At 31.5% G+C, this 19,297-nt stretch overlaps 3 protein-coding genes across 3 annotated transcripts; 1 reads left to right on the forward strand and 2 right to left on the reverse strand.

Annotated features, from left to right (window-relative positions):
* Positions 1–33: 33 nt before the first annotated feature.
* On the reverse strand, positions 34–2,730 carry LOC121122862 (calpain-A). Its single transcript, XM_040717932.2, has 5 exons — positions 2,333–2,730; positions 1,900–2,162; positions 1,539–1,841; positions 565–1,454; positions 34–507 (listed from the first exon to the last, which is right to left on the reverse strand). Exons 2-5 carry the CDS (start codon positions 2,151–2,153, stop codon positions 263–265), a joined length of 1,692 nt encoding a protein of 563 aa, XP_040573866.1. The 5' UTR covers positions 2,154–2,162; positions 2,333–2,730; the 3' UTR covers positions 34–262.
* A 7,721-nt stretch (positions 2,731–10,451) lies between these two features.
* On the forward strand, positions 10,452–16,001 carry Kdm2 (Lysine demethylase 2). Its single transcript, XM_040717576.2, has 6 exons — positions 10,452–12,747; positions 12,817–13,153; positions 13,229–13,680; positions 13,738–14,367; positions 14,430–15,310; positions 15,374–16,001. The coding sequence occupies exons 1-6, from the start codon at positions 12,560–12,562 to the stop codon at positions 15,769–15,771; spliced, it is 2,886 nt and encodes a 961-aa protein (XP_040573510.1). The 5' UTR covers positions 10,452–12,559; the 3' UTR covers positions 15,772–16,001.
* LOC121122555 (uncharacterized) lies at positions 15,985–17,854 on the reverse strand. Its single transcript, XM_040717577.2, has 3 exons — positions 17,518–17,854; positions 17,174–17,442; positions 15,985–17,106 (listed from the first exon to the last, which is right to left on the reverse strand). The coding sequence occupies exons 1-3, from the start codon at positions 17,729–17,731 to the stop codon at positions 16,180–16,182; spliced, it is 1,410 nt and encodes a 469-aa protein (XP_040573511.1). The 5' UTR covers positions 17,732–17,854; the 3' UTR covers positions 15,985–16,179.
* Between the last annotated feature and the right edge of the window lie 1,443 nt (positions 17,855–19,297).

A 19,297-nucleotide genomic window follows, 5' to 3' on the forward strand; every position in this document is an offset into this window, starting at 1 on the left:
AAGAAAATTATTTTACAGTTTCATTGATTATGATTACTTTTTTAATAAATTTATTATTTTACTATCTATAATGATTAATGAAATAATAGAGATAGCTTTCTTCAAATATATAGCTACTTGTGATATCGTGCGAAGTTAATATTAAATAAAAGAAAATATGAGGAAGCAGAACTTGTTGCAAAAGCGAGAGAATAGAAAACATCCAGAGATTCTAAATGTTGTATTTTGGATGAAGTTTCTCCAAGGTAAGAGTGAAACAAAATTACATCTCTTGCGCATCGGACGGTTTCTCAGTAAGAACGCGAACAAGGAATTCTGCTTCCTCATCTGGTTTGAATGTTGAAGGTACAATCACATATGTACCAACGGGGAGACGGAATCTAGTGGATACTTCACGAAGATTTATAAATGCCTTTGAGCTCCCAACACTTTTATTAAATCGGAAAAATTCTGTGTTAAGGGGACCTTCATGGGCAGATGGATCCTTTAAGTAATATAAGGCAAATCCTATAATTGAAAACGTTATATTTTATATGCATATTTCAATGTTAAACCTTTTCTTACCGATTGTGAGAACGTCCAGTCCTTCATCTCTCATTGCTCTTCTTCCTTTCTGCATCACTGAAATGATGACAGCACACAAATCCTCATCATCGTTTTCGTCTGGATCAACAATTGTGATGCGGAATTGTGGGTTGGATGCAAAGGAACCAATAAAGTTTCGGCATCCTCCAGCAGATTGCCCAGGTATCCATGCTCCATGGAGTGTAGTAACGCTCCATTTTGGTCTGTCTGAAAAGTCATCTAGATCTTCCAAAGAATCGGGAGTTAAATTACAGATTTCCAACTGGTCAAAATACTTCATAAAATCCTTATAGGTCATCCAAAATTCCCCATCTTGGCCAAAATCAACGCCAATTAATTCTTTTTCTTCGTCTGGGATAAATTGCCACTCTGCAGAGCCATCAGAGAAAGGTCCTTTCCATTCGGCTTCATTTCCCCATGGATTTCGAATACGCAACATGGGAATCTTCCCAGAGGCTTGAGGAGTCTCAATACGGACGTTCATTACTTTGGTGATCGAGTAAGCATGCCCTCGAACCAATCCAATGTCAGTTCTGGCTTCAAGTACATTTGGATCAGGTTCCATTGAGCAACCTTTGAGGGAACATCTCTCATAGGCTTTTTGTAATATTTGAAAAAGATTTTTTGGTACGTCACGCTCTTTCAGTTGATACATTTCTGTACATCCTCCAGTAAAATCAACAAGTGCTTCACAAGTGGTTCCTCCTTTAAGTGCTTCATAACTTCCATGAAGTTTAGCATATGCCTTTTCGATGAGAGCAGTCCAATATTCATTGTCATCCTTAGAGTGAATAAACATGAGTTTTCCAAAACGAGTAGGTAGATAGTCGTCAATAACAACGTCCACCCATTCTCCATATTGCCAAAACCTAATTTACAAATTTGAAAGAAAAAAAAACGAAAACAAATGAACAAGTTCGTTAATGCAGATTAAATAACAAAGAAAAACCTACTTGAAGTGGAATATTCCTGCATATTCTTCAGTAAAGCTTTGATCTTTTGGTACAATTCGATAGAGAAACTTTTTATTCAGTGTAAGATTTGCCAAGGCTGCTAAGAGCCAACAGTCTCCAAGTTCTCCTTGATTAATATCGAAACGAGAAGCACCTCCAACAAAAAGTTGTGGGTTTGAGGAAATCTCTCTTGGACGCTTCCATTCAACACCATAGGGTACATCTTCAGAAAAATACATTGAAGCATTGTCTGGAGGAAATTCGGGATCAGTAAAGAGGTTTCCATTGTCAAGGCATCCTTGTCTTAGGTTATTATTCAAAGTTTAGAACGTTTACTCATTAGCTTGAAATAATATTTTACCTTATTTCCAGAAAATCTTGGCCATATAGCATTCCACCCTCCACAACTGGATCATTCCTGCTGATGGATCCTCCAGCAACTCTACCTTGTCGTTGTCTACCACCTCCAGCTAAAAGGTTTCCGAGTAAATTTGCGAAGGGTGAATTAGCATCTGATACTTTTTTTTCCTCAAATTGATCCAGGGACTCAATCTCCTCGGGAGATGCCTCTACTCCTTCCAAATCCTCTGCCTTAACTTCCAAAAACATAGACATGATTGTGCACTACAAAGAAATCGCGTAATAAACCAACTGATTACTTCTAAATTAAAATAATCTATTATTCATGTGACTGTAAGAACACTGTTCGTTACGTATGGGAGCCCCATGCTCATAAATATATTATTATATATAAAATTGTCACTAAACAATTGGATTTATCATTTAATATTTACCTTTTATAGATTTCTACGAATCAAGTGAGAATGAATTAAGGAAAGAATTCACGACTAAAAGGCAAAATATAATTCTTATATTTAACACAGTCCCCCAAGAAGCATGCGAGCACTCTTAATTCAGTAATATAATATCGTGCATACGCTTTTTGTCTACTTTATTATTTATTTATTAGTAGTACGTACGATCAGGAATTTGCGATCTCCGAGCTGCTGGCCTTTTTGATTTCTGTCTAACAAGATTCAGCTTTAAAATAATACAATAGTGGGCTTCAACATAGATGCGAGTCATGTTTTAAGGTCCTTGGGGGCTGTAGTAATTTCAGAGTAGATTGTGCATTAATTCCTATTAACCCTAAATCTCATTCTCTTATTTTAAGTCACATCAAAATATACATGGATATTCATATAATATGAACAATACGTTAGGCCTACATATGTATGGTCTAATGAAAATAGAAAGTTCCTCTATGTGTTACGCAAGAATATTTCATAGTGTGTACAAGTTGCAATTTCTGTTCAAGTTGTAACTTGTATCAACAGTTTGTATCAGTTACAATTATTACGTCTTATATCGCTTTATTTAATTACGACATTAGTCATTTTAATTGATATATTTACGAGTAATATAACTGGGTATTTGAACTTTAAAGTGTGTCCAAGAATACATATCAATTAGCAATTTTCATCAGAGGAGTCAAAAATTATAGTATGAGTATAATATTCAATTATCTTTTTCACAAGTACGGAAAAATATTCATTGAAATTTATTCATCCCATTTTTTGGTTTCAACTTGTACAGTTTTTTCAAATAAGTTACAACTTGTACATAACGTAATACTAGCATGATATTCAGCCCTGCTACGGTTAGTAAGAGAAAGAAGGGGTGTGTGCTAAGGTGAAAACTTGATAAGGAATGCATGAGCATGTTATTGATTTTGTAGAAAAGATGTACATTTATCATAAACAAGCCTCTCTTTGAGGAGGATTTTTTTGACAAGTAACCGTAGAACTGTTGGGGGGATAATCCCTCCATGGAGCATGCGCCGACTCAAGTATGCAAATCTATTTTTAGATTGTTTTGTATGAGTTAGATATCATTGTGCTAATCTATTTTCTTACATGTAATCTTATAACTGGTTTTATATCAGTTAAATTAAGTTATTTAGTGAAAAAAATGAATTGCTAGATCAATCACTATATATATATATAAGGATTGAACAGTCGACGATCGAGCTAAATTGACATTTATTTTGATGTTATGTATGAAACTCGATTTACAATATTTTTCAACAAAAATGGGTGTGTGAGCTTCTCATAAAAGAGGCTTTAATGGGCGGTTCATTTCTGCTTCACCTTTTGATAAAGGAGAAAATAATCCCAAAGAGATGCCTTTCTATACAAAGATACTTCCTACTAAATTATCAGGAAATCAGAAATGTCTTTATATTACAGGAGAAAAATTAGAGGGTCAAAATTACCACCAATTAAATTAAACCAAGAATATAGTTTATCTTAAAACACAAAATCTAAAACTGATCTTATTTTTTCTTTGGGTCGTCCGGTTTCATAAATATTTGAGATTATAGTAATTCGAGACTATTATCGTTCTGAGACATTTTTTATTATTAAGACAATCACTAAATTGAAGTACAATGAATAAAACTGATCTAAATAGGTATTTTATGATTATAAAAGTGTTGTTATTGATTCTGTATTATCTTCTGAACTCGACGTATTTCCATTTTTAGGCTGAAAAATGATGAAAAATGACACTCTTCTTGAGACCATTTTAACTTATTCATCATTCATATTCATAAGGAGTAATAAAGATCATATTATAGAAAAATATTCTATCTTTTATTTAAAAAAATACCTATTTAAAAATAAGAATCTCCAAGGATTTTAGTGGTATTTTTTGAGTGATCCCAGTTTTTAGGTGGTGTACAACCAAATATGCAACATAATTTTATATTGTGTACCATTCCAATGTACTCATAATGACGTCATACCCTGTAATAAATAAAATCATAACATAATTAATACCTCGCTTTGCACGAATTCAAATAAAATAATTATTAATTACTAATAGATATATTTTGAATATTAAAATTCTCTACTCATCATGAATGGATATCTTCTTTGTTTGCATATTTGCTTGTACACCCCCTTAAAAAATGGGATCACTTAAAGAAAATTATTTATATTAACATTGATGTCCGTAGGATGAGATTTTTTTTTAAAAATCAAAAATTAATTTTCAAATATTAAATTTTTTGTATTAAAGAAATACAAATATTAAATTTTTTCGAAATATGTTTCAAAAATCAATAGCTCTTCTTAAATTTTTTATTTTTTTTTTTTTGGGGGGGCGAGAAAAAATTTAGAAATCCACAGTTATTCTCAAAAAATTAAATTTCTCGGAAAAAATTTCAAAAATCCACAGCTGTTTACAAAAAATTGAAATTTTTGGAAAAAAAATTAACAAATGTACAACTGTTATAGAAGTTTAAGAAAATATATAAGAGCAGGGGTACCCATAGGGGGTGGTCTGGAAGGGCTGTAGCCTCCCTTCCCAAAAAAGGAATTTTTGACATTTAATTTCAAAAAAAATTATATAAATTTACATATTTTTTTCAAAAAAAAATAATTTTTCATATTTTTTCCCAAAAATTTTACATTCTGAAAATAGCTTTAGATTTTTGAAATTTTTCTCCAATAAATATGATATTTGAAATGTTTTTTCAAAAAATTTAACTTTTTTATAAACAGCTGTGGATTTTGTAAATTTTTTTCAAATTATGTAATATTCGAAATTTAATTATTTAAATTTTATTTCCCAGAAAAATCTAAGCCTCCCCCCAATATATAATGATGCGTACGCCCTTGAAAAGTTACATCATTCTGATTTTCAAATTGCTATTTTAAAAATTATCCAAAAAAAGAGAAATTGAGGTAAATTTACAATCTTTCGAAAATATTACTATCTATTCCCCAAAATTAGCTAAATATAAGAGAAAATAACATTGATCGATGGGATAACAAATTTTTAGTACTGCGAACCTGGCTTTTTCTTCGTTTTATTGGACAATCTTAATACCTAGATAATAAAATATTTTATGTCCAATGAGGCAGGGTATGGACATATTTAGATCCCTAAAAAAATGACTTTCGAGCTTTTCATATCTTAAAGCATGGGAAAAAATGCGGAAAATATCAAAATTCAAAAAAGTATATTTTTGAGTAGGTCCAATGGTTACATTACATTAAGGCATAAGATAGAAATAAAATAATATGTAGTCGAAACACAAACATTTTAAATATTTGTAGCTTCATTCTGATATTAAACATACAGTTTCAGAGGAACACCAAGACCTACCAAGATTGTTTTTTCGTACTTGCATAATCAATGGAGTAATAGGAATAATGTCGTCGAAAAAATAGCCCTCAATAACTGGTTCATTTCTGCAAATATGTCTAAAATGTGGCATTTATTCTTAAAAATTGACATTTAATGCAAATATAAGAAAAATTTGATAAAATATTCAGAAAATAACAGATCTTTCAGTTAAACATCAATTTTAGTTTGTCAAATTTATATCCAAACGAATCTCTAGATAAACTCCTGCAAACTTTACTTTGTATACGAATCCAATATTTATTATAAATCCATTTATTTTTCACCTGAAAAAAAAAGTGCAATTTTCACCAATTTCTTTTTTTGTCTATAACTTTTTTTGATTTTAAATAAATTTAGAAAACGTCCTTATTCGTATATTTATTTTTTTGAGACGCCAGTCACTCTTTGATTTATAACTCAACCCCTATCTTGAGCTCCAAAAAACAATTTTTCTGTTTTGGGTATAGAATAAGCCCCCCTTATATAATCCCCTCTCTGGAAAATTTTAATTCCATCGCATATTCAACAAATCTTTATAATAAACTTATAAAAACAGGTTGTATTTTTGTTAACAAGAAATTATGATTTTAACATTGAAAATGATAAACATAATTAATTTACAAGAGGATACATTATATCTTCTGAATACGTCAGTTGTACAACACTATAATTATGCATTTTAAAAATCAGTTACTATTCAAAAACTATCAAGTGATAATTTATTTTAAGATTTGTATTAGCATAGAGTGGCTTCAACAGCTCGTGCAAAATATAATTTTCTTCTTTTTGAAAGTGTTTATCACTTTAGCGAATCTCAACTCCCAAGATATGAAGATATGATCAAGTGCATTTTATGGAATGAGGTGGAATCTAAATCCTTAACTAAAAAAGAACCTACTGTGAAAGAAATAAGTAAAATTTTAGCTATTAAAGTCATGGATATCTACCAAAATCCCTACTGTCTGTGCAAAAAGGGGCAAATCAAATATACCATGAAAAGTATAGAAATTTGATGAAATATTTTAGTAAGAAGTTACTAGGTTACCAATAAAATATTGATTCATTTATGGATGGCTCACATTATTTATTAGATATTTCATTTTGTAAATGCAAAAAAAATCATCATCATGTAACTTAGAAAATTTCTTTTTATGGAACAAAACTTCCTGTATGATCAAAAGAAATGAATGAAAAATGTTTATTGGTGTCCTAGACAAGAAAGCAACAGTTATTAGGAAAATTAGGGGGGAAAAAGTAGAGCATATAACTTCCTATGCATTACAAAAAATCCTTTTAATTGTTAAACCAAATCCAGATTACGCATTTTCAATTGTAAGTAATAGTAGCGACGAAAAAAATTTACCACAAAAAACGATTCTTAAAAGAGAAAAATACCAGAAGAAAAAGAAGGTCGAATGACAAAATCAAATATTTGTTTTCATATTCAGAAGCATGTGACAGCAGACTTATTCTAAAATATACTTTTTTGTATTTTGATATGTTTCCTCATTTTCCCCATGCTTTAAGATGTGAGAGACAAAAAGTATAGATAAAACAGACCACTGAATGCCAAAAAAACATTAACCTAAAACAGAACCACTTTTGAATAATACTTTTTATATATTTTATTATCTAAGTATCAAGATTTCCCAATACAATGAAGGTAACGAGTACATCTTCGTGCGTGGACCGCAGTACTAAAATTGTATACTCCCATCTATCAATGTTATGTTATCTTATGTTTAGCCATTAGATTATACCCTTACCTCAATTTTTTATTTAAGAATAATTTTTCTAATACCAATTTGAAAATAAGAAGGATATAACTTAAATATATTTTCATAGACATCTATAAATAAAAACGTAAAAATAACAAAAAAGTGAGTATTTTTATTATCCATTTATTTATTGAAGACATTCTTTTTCTAACAATCAAATCATTGCCTATTATATTTTACGGCTTGAAGGAGATACTCTCTCTCTGCTTTGGATTTTTAGTTTTTATGTTGGCATAGTCAGTCATTATTTTTATTCCTCTCTCTCCAATACCCAAATATGATTAATATATTGTTTTGCTTTCATGTAGTCTTCATTTCCTGACCATGGTGAAACATGCTCGTGAAGCCAATCTGACCCTATATTCAGTATGGCTACAAAAAGGATTCTGAACCAATAAGATAATTTAGTTTTTTCAGTTATAATATAAAACATAGGATTGCCACTTCTAATGTTGTCAGATTTTTTAGTCGAATATAATTTTAGGACTATATTCCTCTTTCGATCATCATCTAAAACATTGTTAAATAGAGCGGACCCAACTCCTGTTTCAAATACCACATATGGTTTTGAAGCTTCTCTATGACAATTTCTTCTAAATCATTGTCAATTCTTCTGAACAATAAAATATCTGGGAAAATTTCAAATCATTTTCAGGAGTATCCGCTGCAAATGCTGAATCATCCGCGTTGGCGTATAAAACAAAGTTAGAAATTTGTTCATCCTATCCAGCTTTTTCATTGTAACTTTAACATATCGACTTTCCTCGATAAATAAAAACATCTTTTGTGAGTATATATTTATGGCCATCAATCGTGCTTGATGAATTGCTCTTTATCTCTTCCAGTGATTACCCAGAGGAGAAGTGAAATTATGGTGAGTTCTGCTATTTTTTGATAATGAGCTCTTAGAGATGTTTCTGATTTCAAAATTTTATAGATCTTCTTTAAACAATTTCCCGTTTTTCCTTTCGGGCATAATCTTTTAATAGTGAGGTTTTCGTATCTTCTTTATTCAAGTGTATCCATTTGTCCTTGTAGTTTTTAAACCAGGGTTTTTCTAAAGACTGAACTACATAACTTTTCCCAAACTGGGCCTATAACTACCTTCAGTATATGCTGTCTATATGCTAGATAAAATATCTTATGTCTAATTGGTTTTATTTAAGCTTAGCGGCTTCCTTATGAATTCAACTATTCCTTGAGCCAGAGCAGTACTCCTATCCGTAAATTTTAATTCCTCTAATGGATCTATTAGTGCATTGGTTTAGCATTCTCCTATTGAGTTGCAAATCACTGGCACTTCCAACAGTTTTCCTTCCGGATATCCGGCTTGGATCCATGAAAATATCTCAACATTTTGATATCCCTGTGTAGGCATCATATGAAGGAGGATCTCCAATGAGTAATGACATGTATGCTTAATTAATTTTATTCTTGAAATCATCTTGTTTCGACGAGTAATATATTTTCCGCAAACAATGCCTAAACATAAGAAAAAATAACAGTGATAGATGAGAGTATACAATTTTAGTACTGCTGTCCGAGCACCTAGACGTTTCTCTTTACCTTCATTGCATTCGGTAATCTTGATACTTAAATAATAAAATATATATAAAAATTATTATTCAAAAAACTTTAGTTAAATGTCTTTTTTGGCATTCAATGTTGTGTTTTATCTATACTTTTTGTCCAAAAACTACGAAAAATCAAAAAAAAAAAAACATTTTGGAAAAACTTTCAGGGCGATGAGGTAGTGTATAAGACATACTTAGATCCCTAAAAAAATGATTTTCGAGCTTTTCACATCTTAAAGCATGTGAAAAAATGCGGAAACATGTTAAAATTCAAAAAAATATATTTTTGAATGTGATAGTGTAGGTGTGTCAGATAGAGGGGCTGTATTGCTATCTACGTATCTATTGAATAATATTGGACTTATCAATAAATCTAATTAAAAAAATATAATAGAAAAAATTAAAGTTAGCTAACTTTATTTTTGTCTATGACATTTTTTGTCGTTATCTTTATTGTATCACGCAGCCTTTCCTCCAAAAAGAAACAGGAAAAAAGGCCTAAAATCATCTGGTAGTTAGCCAAATAAGTCAGTGGTACCAACCACTATTTATATCATATATAATCGCAGAATATCACTGCCACATTATTTCTTTACCATTTTTAAAATAAATTATATATTATTAAAATCTACATAGTATTTTATTCGATACTGTATTATAATATTGCTTTGTAACATTTGATTAAAAGAGTACTTATGAGTAGTTATTATATTATTTTTATGAATAAAATAGCCAAAATTTCTTAATAGAAATAATAAAATGGGCAATATATATATTATATAAATGACAAGGGATCAACAAGAAATTGTATTCCTGTTCTTTTGGAAACAGAGCATAAGTATAGAATAAATTACTACTTTGTGAATTTATGAAAAATAATTATGAAATAGCCATGACGTATAAAGGGAGAAGAGGGAATCGACAGCCGACAACAAAATACGAAGGGTATTTTTGTGTTAGCGAGATAACGCCGTTGATTCTTCTAATTAGGAGAATGAAAAAATTAAAAGGAATGGAAGAATGTACTGCAAATACTCCTCCGTCAGTAATAGGCATATATTTTGATTCAAAACGAGATGATTAATTTAATATTATAAAATTAGCTTTTAAATTATAACGAAAAAATATAAAAATAAAACATGTCTCCTTGATTTTGGAACCGAATAACAAGTATTTAGGACATTTTACCCCAAATACTGAGCATGATCGTCATTTGTGTGATGGAATTATTAGCTTTTTAAGCTATATTATAACTCTAATGATTATTAAGCAATTATTATATTGTTATATTACTATTCTTCATATTGGCCAAAAGGTACGAAGAATATGTTTACTTTGATTGATTCTCATGAAAATGGTTTTACATTGAGTAGGACCTTAAATAAAGATAAAATGCTAGGCCCTTATGTTTAAAGTAAAAGTGTGAGGCCTAGGGCCAGTACCCCCCCCCCCTAAAAACCAGCACTGGTCGTAGTAATTGTTACATATATAATATAATTAATAGACAAGGAATTTCAATAAATCAAAATGACATGATCATTTATAGTATCAATCAATTAGAATGGACATTTTGGAGAGCACGAGGAAAATATTACGTATAGTTCTACTGAATTAAGAACCTTTTTAACATCAACTACCTATTATACGATTTTTGAGAATAAAAATGTATTACTACTATAGAGAGGAGAAACTTCAAGATTTAAATTAGCATTAAGTGTATGGAAAATATTGTAAAGTTATATTTAAACATATATTACATTATTATGCATTTTTTTTAAATTACATTAAAATTAGGAGGGAATTCGTCATTCAGAGAGAGAGAGAGAGTATTAATAGTTAATATCAGGATAATCTTTCAAAGAATGAACAAAGAAAAACGGAATCACCAACCGTTTTTCCTTTCGTAATCTGAAAGCTTTTTTTTCTTTACGGTCTTTCCAATCCTTATCAATCAATAGTTGGTAATTAAAATGGTAGGTGTTATCATTTTTTTTTACATGTACTAGGTATGCGCCTATGAAATGAGACTTTTGGCTATTGGTCCCTAGACGTCGCCAGCTAGACATTATAAACCGGTCCAAAAATCTAAATGCTTATTTCGAAATGTATCAACAATATTTAATTCGTTGTTTGTATATGAAGATGTGAGTCACATTCCTGTAGTATTACTTTATGTGTAGAGGGCTTTAAAATTAGTTTGGCGTGAGATTTTTAGTCTTACCACGTGTTACGACATCATCAAGGGTATAACACTATTTATCCGGATTCTCAAATTTTGAAATAAGTACCTACTGACAAATGAAGGACAATGCATGCAGTTAAAAATAATTAGTTCAACTAAAATAAAACATTAAAGGATATCATGTGTTCATTTAGCTCATGCCGGTTTTTTTAGATGTATATCAGGTTAGAATGGGTGGCTAGCTCTAAATCAATAATTTTTACAGTCATAAATGAGTATCATCAAGAACTAAACTGTATTGGTTTGTTTGATTCAAGTGGAGAGTACTAATATTAGCTATGTAAATGAAATGTCTTAGAAATACAAGGGATGAGAGCGTGAGATTCGGTAGAATTACGTGAGTCTCACGCCAATGGGAGGAGCGGTGTTAATATTGAGAAATTAATTGATTTTGATTGTTAAAAATTATTATTTTGAATCTGCATTGCGTTAATATAAAAACAATTTTGAGTCCAAAATGAAGAAAATGAGAAAATCCCAATTCATTTTTTTACTTCTTAGATACATACCACCCAATATTTCATAGGCTCATTTGAGTCCATTATAGGCTTTTGTATTCAAATTTGTGGGATAAGTTTACCATTGATTTTTATATATTTTTTAGAACGTTTATTTGATTAAAGATTAAATTGTATGTTGTCTCTGACATAACCCATTCAAATACAATTTTTGAAAATTTGTTATTCTTTAATTGTAATGATAAATTTTGGTTAAAAATGAAATGATAAAAAGTGCCATTTACGACACATCCAAAGGATTGATAATTGTAAATTGCAGATATAAATTGACGATTATTCGTCGAATAATAAAAAACTTAATTTTGAGAAAAATCATTCTAGCTTGCTTGTGTGGTGATGGGCCACACATGTCTGACCGTGAATAAGAGATGGTTGGCCATCCTTGTATATATTTATTTTTATATATTTTTCTAGCTATATCATATCAATGATTATTGGCTAAATTGGATTTATAGCGTCAAACGAAAAAAAAAAAGTATATATATATAATCAGATGTTATGACGTCAATATGAAAGCGTAGCAATACAATCCATAGAGAGGAAAAATAAGGGAGTAAGATATAGATTACTCGGTTAGGGCATTAAGTTGAGATTTCTGCTTTCTTATAAATCGACACTGTACTAATAGATTATATTATTTATATATAAATATATTTGTTATTATTAATGTTTGTGTCGCGTCTTTTTCGTTGTTGAGGAGAGTAAATAGACCGGGATGAGTTCGAAAAAGCGTTCTTCAGCGAGACAAAGACGTCAATATATTGACGGAATGGACTCCGACTCAGATTCTGAGCCCATTCAGTTTTTCAACGTCCAGGAAAAGCTTGCAAATTTACCTCGTTATTATCCTTACTTCGTTAAGGAACTGGAAGGAGATCAAGTGAATCTGGAGCATTTCCAAAGGTAAAGCCCCCAAGTTCTCCGAGTGAGTGACATGAGTACTCATTCAGCAAGTGTTTCCATTCATTCCAGAAACGGCTTTAACACCCCTATCCTCATCAAGGAGAAAACGGGTTTGGGGATGAAGGCTCCAGACTCTTCATTTAGTGTGACGGATGTGAAAAATCTCGTGGGATCCAAAAGGTTATTGGACGTCATGGACTGTACAACACAGACCAACACGGAAATGTCGATGAAAGAGTGGGAAGAATATTATAAGGGCAGCAGTCGGGATCGTATCCTAAACGTTATATCCCTGGAATTCTCAAAGACAAGGTTAGAAAACTATGTTATTCCTCCCAAAGTAGTCCGGGACATTGATTGGACGGAGAATATTTGGCCTCGTCATCTCAAAGAAGAGCAGAAAGATGTAATTAAAGCATTATTTATCCTTTGTATTGTATCATCGGAGCAAAAACATGTGTGAATAACATTTACTTTTCAGGGAACCAATGACTTGAATCATATGAAGTACCCTAAAGTACAAAAATACTGTCTCATGTCAATTGAAGGATCTTATACGGATTTTCATATTGATTTTGGAGGGACCTCAGTTTGGTATCATATTGTAAAAGGTAAAAAGACATTTTGGCTCATCCCTCCAACGGAAATCAATCTGAAAACGTATGAGCAGTGGACCCTGTCTGGAAAGCAGGGCGATATATTTTTTGGAGATCTTGTTGAAAAATGTGGAATGGTGACACTGACAACCGGGAATACATTTTTTATCCCTTCTGCTTGGATTCATGCTGTCCATACTCCTGAGGATTCTCTTGTATTTGGAGGGAATTTTTTACATTCTTTCTCGATAGATAAACAAATTCGTGTAGCTCAAATTGAAGAAGTTACAAAAGTACCTCAAAAGTTTCGTTTTCCTTTTTTTACTGAATTGCAATGGTAGGATATATAGTGTATCTATATTCAATGACTCATAAACAAATCTTTGGATTTCAGGTACACTCTGGACAAGTATGCATATGCCCTACTTGGTAGAACGCACTTAAATTGGGATGAGCGTGCACGAGATGAGCTTTTTGGAACTGATGAGGAGCACAAAAAATACCTCAAATCTCGCTTGGAAACGCATCCTCATATTACACCTCAAGAACTCTTTGGTCTTAAAACAATTATAATGTTTATTCATGCCCTTGCTGTCAATAAAAAGAACGTTCCTGCTCTACTTAATGATCCAATATCATTGATTAAAGACATTAAATTAATTGTAGAACAGCATAAAAATGACGATCTCGAGAAGGCAGTTACTGGAAAGTCCTTATTGCATTGGCCAAAAAGTTCGCCCCACTACTCTCCCAAAAAATATTCTAAAACCAAAGCTAATAAAAAGAATCTAAACTCAACTACTTCCGCTACAAAGTTTAACACTAAGACAGAGCGGGTCCCTTGTAAAATTTGTCAGGCCTGTATAAGTCCCGATTGTTTAAAGTGCATCAATTGTGTTGAGAAAAAGTTTAAAAGGATTTGCTTCTTACGCCAATGTCTTCAGCCTCTACTTCCTTCATGTTCAACTTGTCAAATATGTGGACTTGATGGATGGTTTGCGGAAACGGACATGCGGCATATTGAGTAAGACTAATTTTGTAACAAAAATTCCAAAAGTGGTTATAATATATCTTAATTCCTTTTAGTCGGCCTCCTGGTAATTCTGCACTTATGGAATGTTGCTTATGCAACGAACTCACTCATGCAACTTGTATGACAGATTATGGTGTACAAGGTTTCGTAAGAATGGATCTTCCAAACTCATGGGAATGCCCCAAATGCATTAAATTAGGAATAAAAAAGGAGGAGCAGGAGATGAATGATGAACCACCAACTAAATCACCAAAGGCTGAAAATTCCAATGTTTTGAGAAAACCAGTTTCCGTTGGATGTGATGCAAACTTCACTGGTTACCAACTTTTTTCTGTCAAGGGAAAATCTGATCAAAGTAAAGGAACAATGCGACTCCAATTGGCTGAACAAATCCTTTCAGCCTCTACACACCCTGCCAAAAAACCATCTTATGTCTTTCGTCCTCCTCCAAAAGAAGTGTCCTCTCCTGAAACAATTTATGAACTGCGGAAAGCATATAAAGACGTCGATTTATTAGCTGAATCCTCAATCATTTTGCCTATTTTCCAGCAATTGACATTAACAGATTTAAGTGTGTGTTCTCAAGTGTGTAGAGCTTGGCACAAGATTGCTCAGGATCCTAGTCTTTGGAACAAAGTAGCTATTACTCGTAAAAAAATAAACTCGCGTATTTTGTCACTCATCACTTCCCGACAACCTGTTCGTCTCAATTTGGATTGGTGCACTTCGAATAAGCAACAATTAGCTTGGCTCATTCCTAGAATACCTCAAACAAGATCTCTTTCATTGGTTGGGATGGATTATCCTAGTTGCGTTGCAGCTCTCAATACAGTCAGTGCACCCATGATTCAGGATCTGAATCTAAGTTATGTTACCAACTTTAGTGACTCATCTTTGTATAAGCTGCTCTCATCTCCTAATGATTCTAGACCAGGTTGGAACTCACTTTTAACATTTTTCTTTTATACTAAGACTGACCATCTCTTTTGTTTTCCAGGTTTGCTCGATAAAAAGTCCCGATTAAAGTTTCTGCGAAAACTCTACTTGAAAGGCACTGAGATCTCAGATGTATCGCTTCGTTATATTGGTCAGTTTTTAGCTCATCTCACTCACTTGGACATTTCTTCATGTTGGAAGATAAGTGATGCGGGATTAATACAGCTAAGTGCTCCTGAGACCAAAACTGCAGACACTCTGACTAATCTCAATCTTGAAAGTTGTAAGGGTATCGGTGATAACGGTCTCATAACCCTTGTCAAATGTAAAAATCTATCTAGAATAGATTTAGGATCTACATCTGTTTCTCCTGAAGGGATGAGAAAATATATCGAAGCCAAGGAAGGAATGAAACTCAAAATGTATGGAAACATAATTGACTCTACTTCTAAAAAATAAAACTTGTTCCCAAACAAGACAAAAAATCAAGCTTTATTCCCTCTCTATCTCTCAAATTCTTTTTCAATTACGTGCATTACAGTACCACTATGTGGTATAAATACTATCTACGTCATTTCCTTAGTGTCCTTCATTAGGTAGATAATAGTTAAGCTTACAATAACGAGGTATAATTTAGAGTTCATCACTTGGAAAAAAATATCTATTAAAAAATATATAACGTCGATTTATTTATTATTTTTTTATTATGTCTATAAAAAAAGTGCATGATTCCCTAGTTGGATTTAAGTTTATGATATATATATATATGTATTATATAATAAAGTGACAACTAAATATTTTAAGAGAGTGAGATTCGAAGATGGCGACTAGACATTGAAATAAGTTTTCAAATATAGATAGACCTTACTACTGTGTAATACAACTCGTCATATTGTTACCCAAATTCTCAGCATATTTGTCAGCTAGAATTTGCCTCATTTCAGATATTTCTTTTTTTATCTTCTTAAGTTCCACTAATTGACTCTTAAGGGTATAAAGTTTATCTTCGGAGTCTTTTACTTCAGATAAAGGCAGAAACGTAGCTGAAAGACGTTCTACTCCAAGGAGTAACGACAAATTAGGATCTTCTCCGGATACCACTTGTTTCGACAGTATACTCAACGAGTTCATTTCATTCAAACAAACCCCAAATTCTTTCACTAGTTTCTGCACTGTATCATTCATTTCCTCAGCTCTGTCTGAGGAACTATGAGAATTGGAGAGTTCATTCTCCAAAATCTTAATCCGTTTCGACGCTGAAGTATACTTTGTTTCAATATTTTGAAGACTGTTTCGTAATAAATCAATATTTTCTCTGTATTTAATAGATTGCTCATTCACGGCAGTGAGTTCATCACTTAGTGTCCCAATCTTATTTTGACTCTGTTTATATTGAGCTTCCTTTTGATCTTGTTCTTTCTTGTTTCTCGATTTTAAGCACTGAATATATTTTTTGAGCCTTGTATTTTCAATTTCAAGGGATTCAACTCTTTCCACAAGGACCTCTATTTCTTCAGGGTTAATTCTCTTCGATGTTTCTAATCTTTTCATATGCGATTTCAATTTATCTTCAGCCACATCCAACCTTAGCAATGCTTCTTGTTTTTCTGATTGAATTTGAGCTACATGACTGTTTGACTCTTTCAACTTATTTTCAAACTGTTCCAAATAGAGGTTTTTCGTGTCTAAGTCAGCTAATAGGTTTCGACAACGTGCTTCTTGGGTCGTTAGTGTGGCCTTAACTTCATTGAATTCATCGATAGAGGGAACGTCCTTCAGATATGATTTCAAACCCTATGATCAAGGATACAATATATTTATTAAAACGCTTTGCAACGTCGAGAGAAAACAATAAACTTACAGAGAGAGTCTTGGCGCATTTATCATAATTGGATTGCATTTTGGATTTATCAGCTTTAAGAGACTCAATCATCTCGTTGAAGTCCTTTATTTTTGCTTTTTTTGCTAGGGAGTCCGTCTCGTAGCTCACTTTTAAGTGATGCATCTCCTTTTGGAGCTCCACAAGTTTGGACTCTGCATCCTCAAGACAATTTCTCAAATCTTCATTTTCCTCTTCTAAAAGAGATATTTGACTCCACTTTGGAGACTTTGAATCCTTTTGGACAGCACCTTATAGTATGAAAATAATATGAAAATGAGTCTAAACAGAATTATGGGTACAATAAATCATGACAAGAGCGTTACCTCCAAGTTTTTCAACCTGCTCTTTGAGCTTCAAGACCTCCAATTCCGTTTCGATTTGTTTCCGCGTTAAGTCAGAATTAAAGTCAGGATGGCTTGTACGTGAAAAGGCTTTCACTGCTTTCGGAGTTTCCCAATCCATTTTGAGAGTCCAATAATTATTTACTGAGTGAACAAAGTTTGAAAAATTAAAATTGGAGTTTCCAGTTTCTATCATTCATATAATTCAAATAGTTATTTCATATTTGAATCGTTTGAATTTGATGACACATATATATATATTTTTCGAGGGAAAAGAAAAGAAGAACGGACTTTAATTATTTTTTTGTAGCCTAGCTATAGAACATTTTTACTGACGTCATAAATTGCATCATATTTAAAGGAGACTTTTTGGGATCAAAGCTGATATTTTTACTACAAAAAAACCCACCGTTTTCCTATAAATTTTGATTAAACTTCATCAAATGGTTTTATGAATTAAAAAAAGTCTTAACATCTGTATGTAATACTATTTTTGTACCAATGATCATCACTGATATTTGAATAAAATCAAACTATTGTGATCTAAGAATTCCTAAACATGGCTAGAATGATACTTCTTTTTTTAACGATTAGGCACAAGAAAAGTAGAATAATTAAAAATAATATCTCAATCTTTCCATTGTAATAGTTAATTTGTATCTACAATATAGAAATAGATGTTATAACGATGTAATATAATATTTTTAACATCTTTTTTTAGTATCAAATTTATAATAAATGCATTAGAGGGGTAAGTTTTTTAAGTCATTTTATTTATTTTGACACCCAATAGTTTACTATTTGCCCTAAGTTAATATTAATAAAAAAAAGTTTTTCATTGTTATAAAACTTGGATGTTTATGTGCCCAACATCAACAATGTTGACGTCACGTGAAAACGTTCTATAAATTACATAATAATTGAATTAATTTTTTTTACTACTAGAAAATGGACAATTTTCCATTAACTCTTGATTAAACTCAGTCAAATTGATTTATTATTAAAAGAAAGACTTTACACCTGCATTGAATACTACTTTATGCTAATGATGACGGATGCTTGAATTTAATCAAAGTATTATGTACTGAAAATCCCAATAAAATGACTAAAATGTTATAATGAATATTTTTATTGATCGATTAGGACGAGAATAGTGGAATAATTAGAGAAAAATAGCTTATTTTTTCCATGATTACGGTTAATTAATTGTCCACACTTTGGTAATAAAGTTGTATAATGATGTAATACCATATTTGTTGTACATTTAGGGTCAGGTATATAATATTTAATAAAACTAAGGAGTAGACGAATGTTTTTTGATAGATTGCAAGGTTTAAATCTTTTTATTAGTTGGTCCCATTTTGAAATCCAAATGAACGTTTTCATGTGACGTCAACATTTTTAATGTCGTCCAGTTTTGAGGGCCTAAATAACCAAGTTTTATAACAATGAAAACTCTTTTTTTCATTAATATTAAGGAAAATAGTGAACTATTGGATGTCAAATAAAAGAATTCATTCTCTATAAAACTTTTGTCCTTATATTGCCTGGTTTATAAGTAAAATATGACCCTAATATCTATATTGAAAATATATTATTATAAACATTGTTATACAATCTTATTTCCATGAATTTTCTCAAATTAACACTAAAAAAACTAAATATTTTTCTCTAACTATCCTAATTTTCTTGTGCCTAATCGATGAAAGAATTTTTTTTGTACAAATCTAGCAATTTTTAGTACACATTACTTTGATTCAAT

Source organism: Lepeophtheirus salmonis, chromosome 8 (genome assembly GCF_016086655.4).
Source record: "Lepeophtheirus salmonis chromosome 8, UVic_Lsal_1.4, whole genome shotgun sequence".
NCBI lineage: Eukaryota > Metazoa > Arthropoda > Copepoda > Siphonostomatoida > Caligidae > Lepeophtheirus > Lepeophtheirus salmonis.

Coding starts and splice junctions, on each gene's coding strand:
- LOC121122862 (XM_040717932.2), bottom strand. CDS start 2,153: ATGTCTATGTTTTTGGAAGTTAAGGCAGAGGATTTGGAAGGAGTAGAG. Junction 1,842..1,899: donor CAAGATTTTCTGGAAATAAG/GTAAAATATTAT, acceptor TAATAACCTAAG/ACAAGGATGCCTTGACAATG. Junction 1,455..1,538: donor GCAGGAATATTCCACTTCAA/GTAGGTTTTTCT, acceptor TTTGTAAATTAG/GTTTTGGCAATATGGAGAAT.
- Kdm2 (XM_040717576.2), top strand. CDS start 12,560: ATGAGTTCGAAAAAGCGTTCTTCAGCGAGACAAAGACGTCAATATATT. Junction 12,748..12,816: donor AATCTGGAGCATTTCCAAAG/GTAAAGCCCCCA, acceptor CATTCATTCCAG/AAACGGCTTTAACACCCCTA. Junction 13,681..13,737: donor TTTTTTACTGAATTGCAATG/GTAGGATATATA, acceptor TTTGGATTTCAG/GTACACTCTGGACAAGTATG.
- LOC121122555 (XM_040717577.2), bottom strand. CDS start 17,731: ATGATAGAAACTGGAAACTCCAATTTTAATTTTTCAAACTTTGTTCAC. Junction 17,443..17,517: donor GCAGGTTGAAAAACTTGGAG/GTAACGCTCTTG, acceptor TCATACTATAAG/GTGCTGTCCAAAAGGATTCA. Junction 17,107..17,173: donor AATGCGCCAAGACTCTCTCT/GTAAGTTTATTG, acceptor CCTTGATCATAG/GGTTTGAAATCATATCTGAA.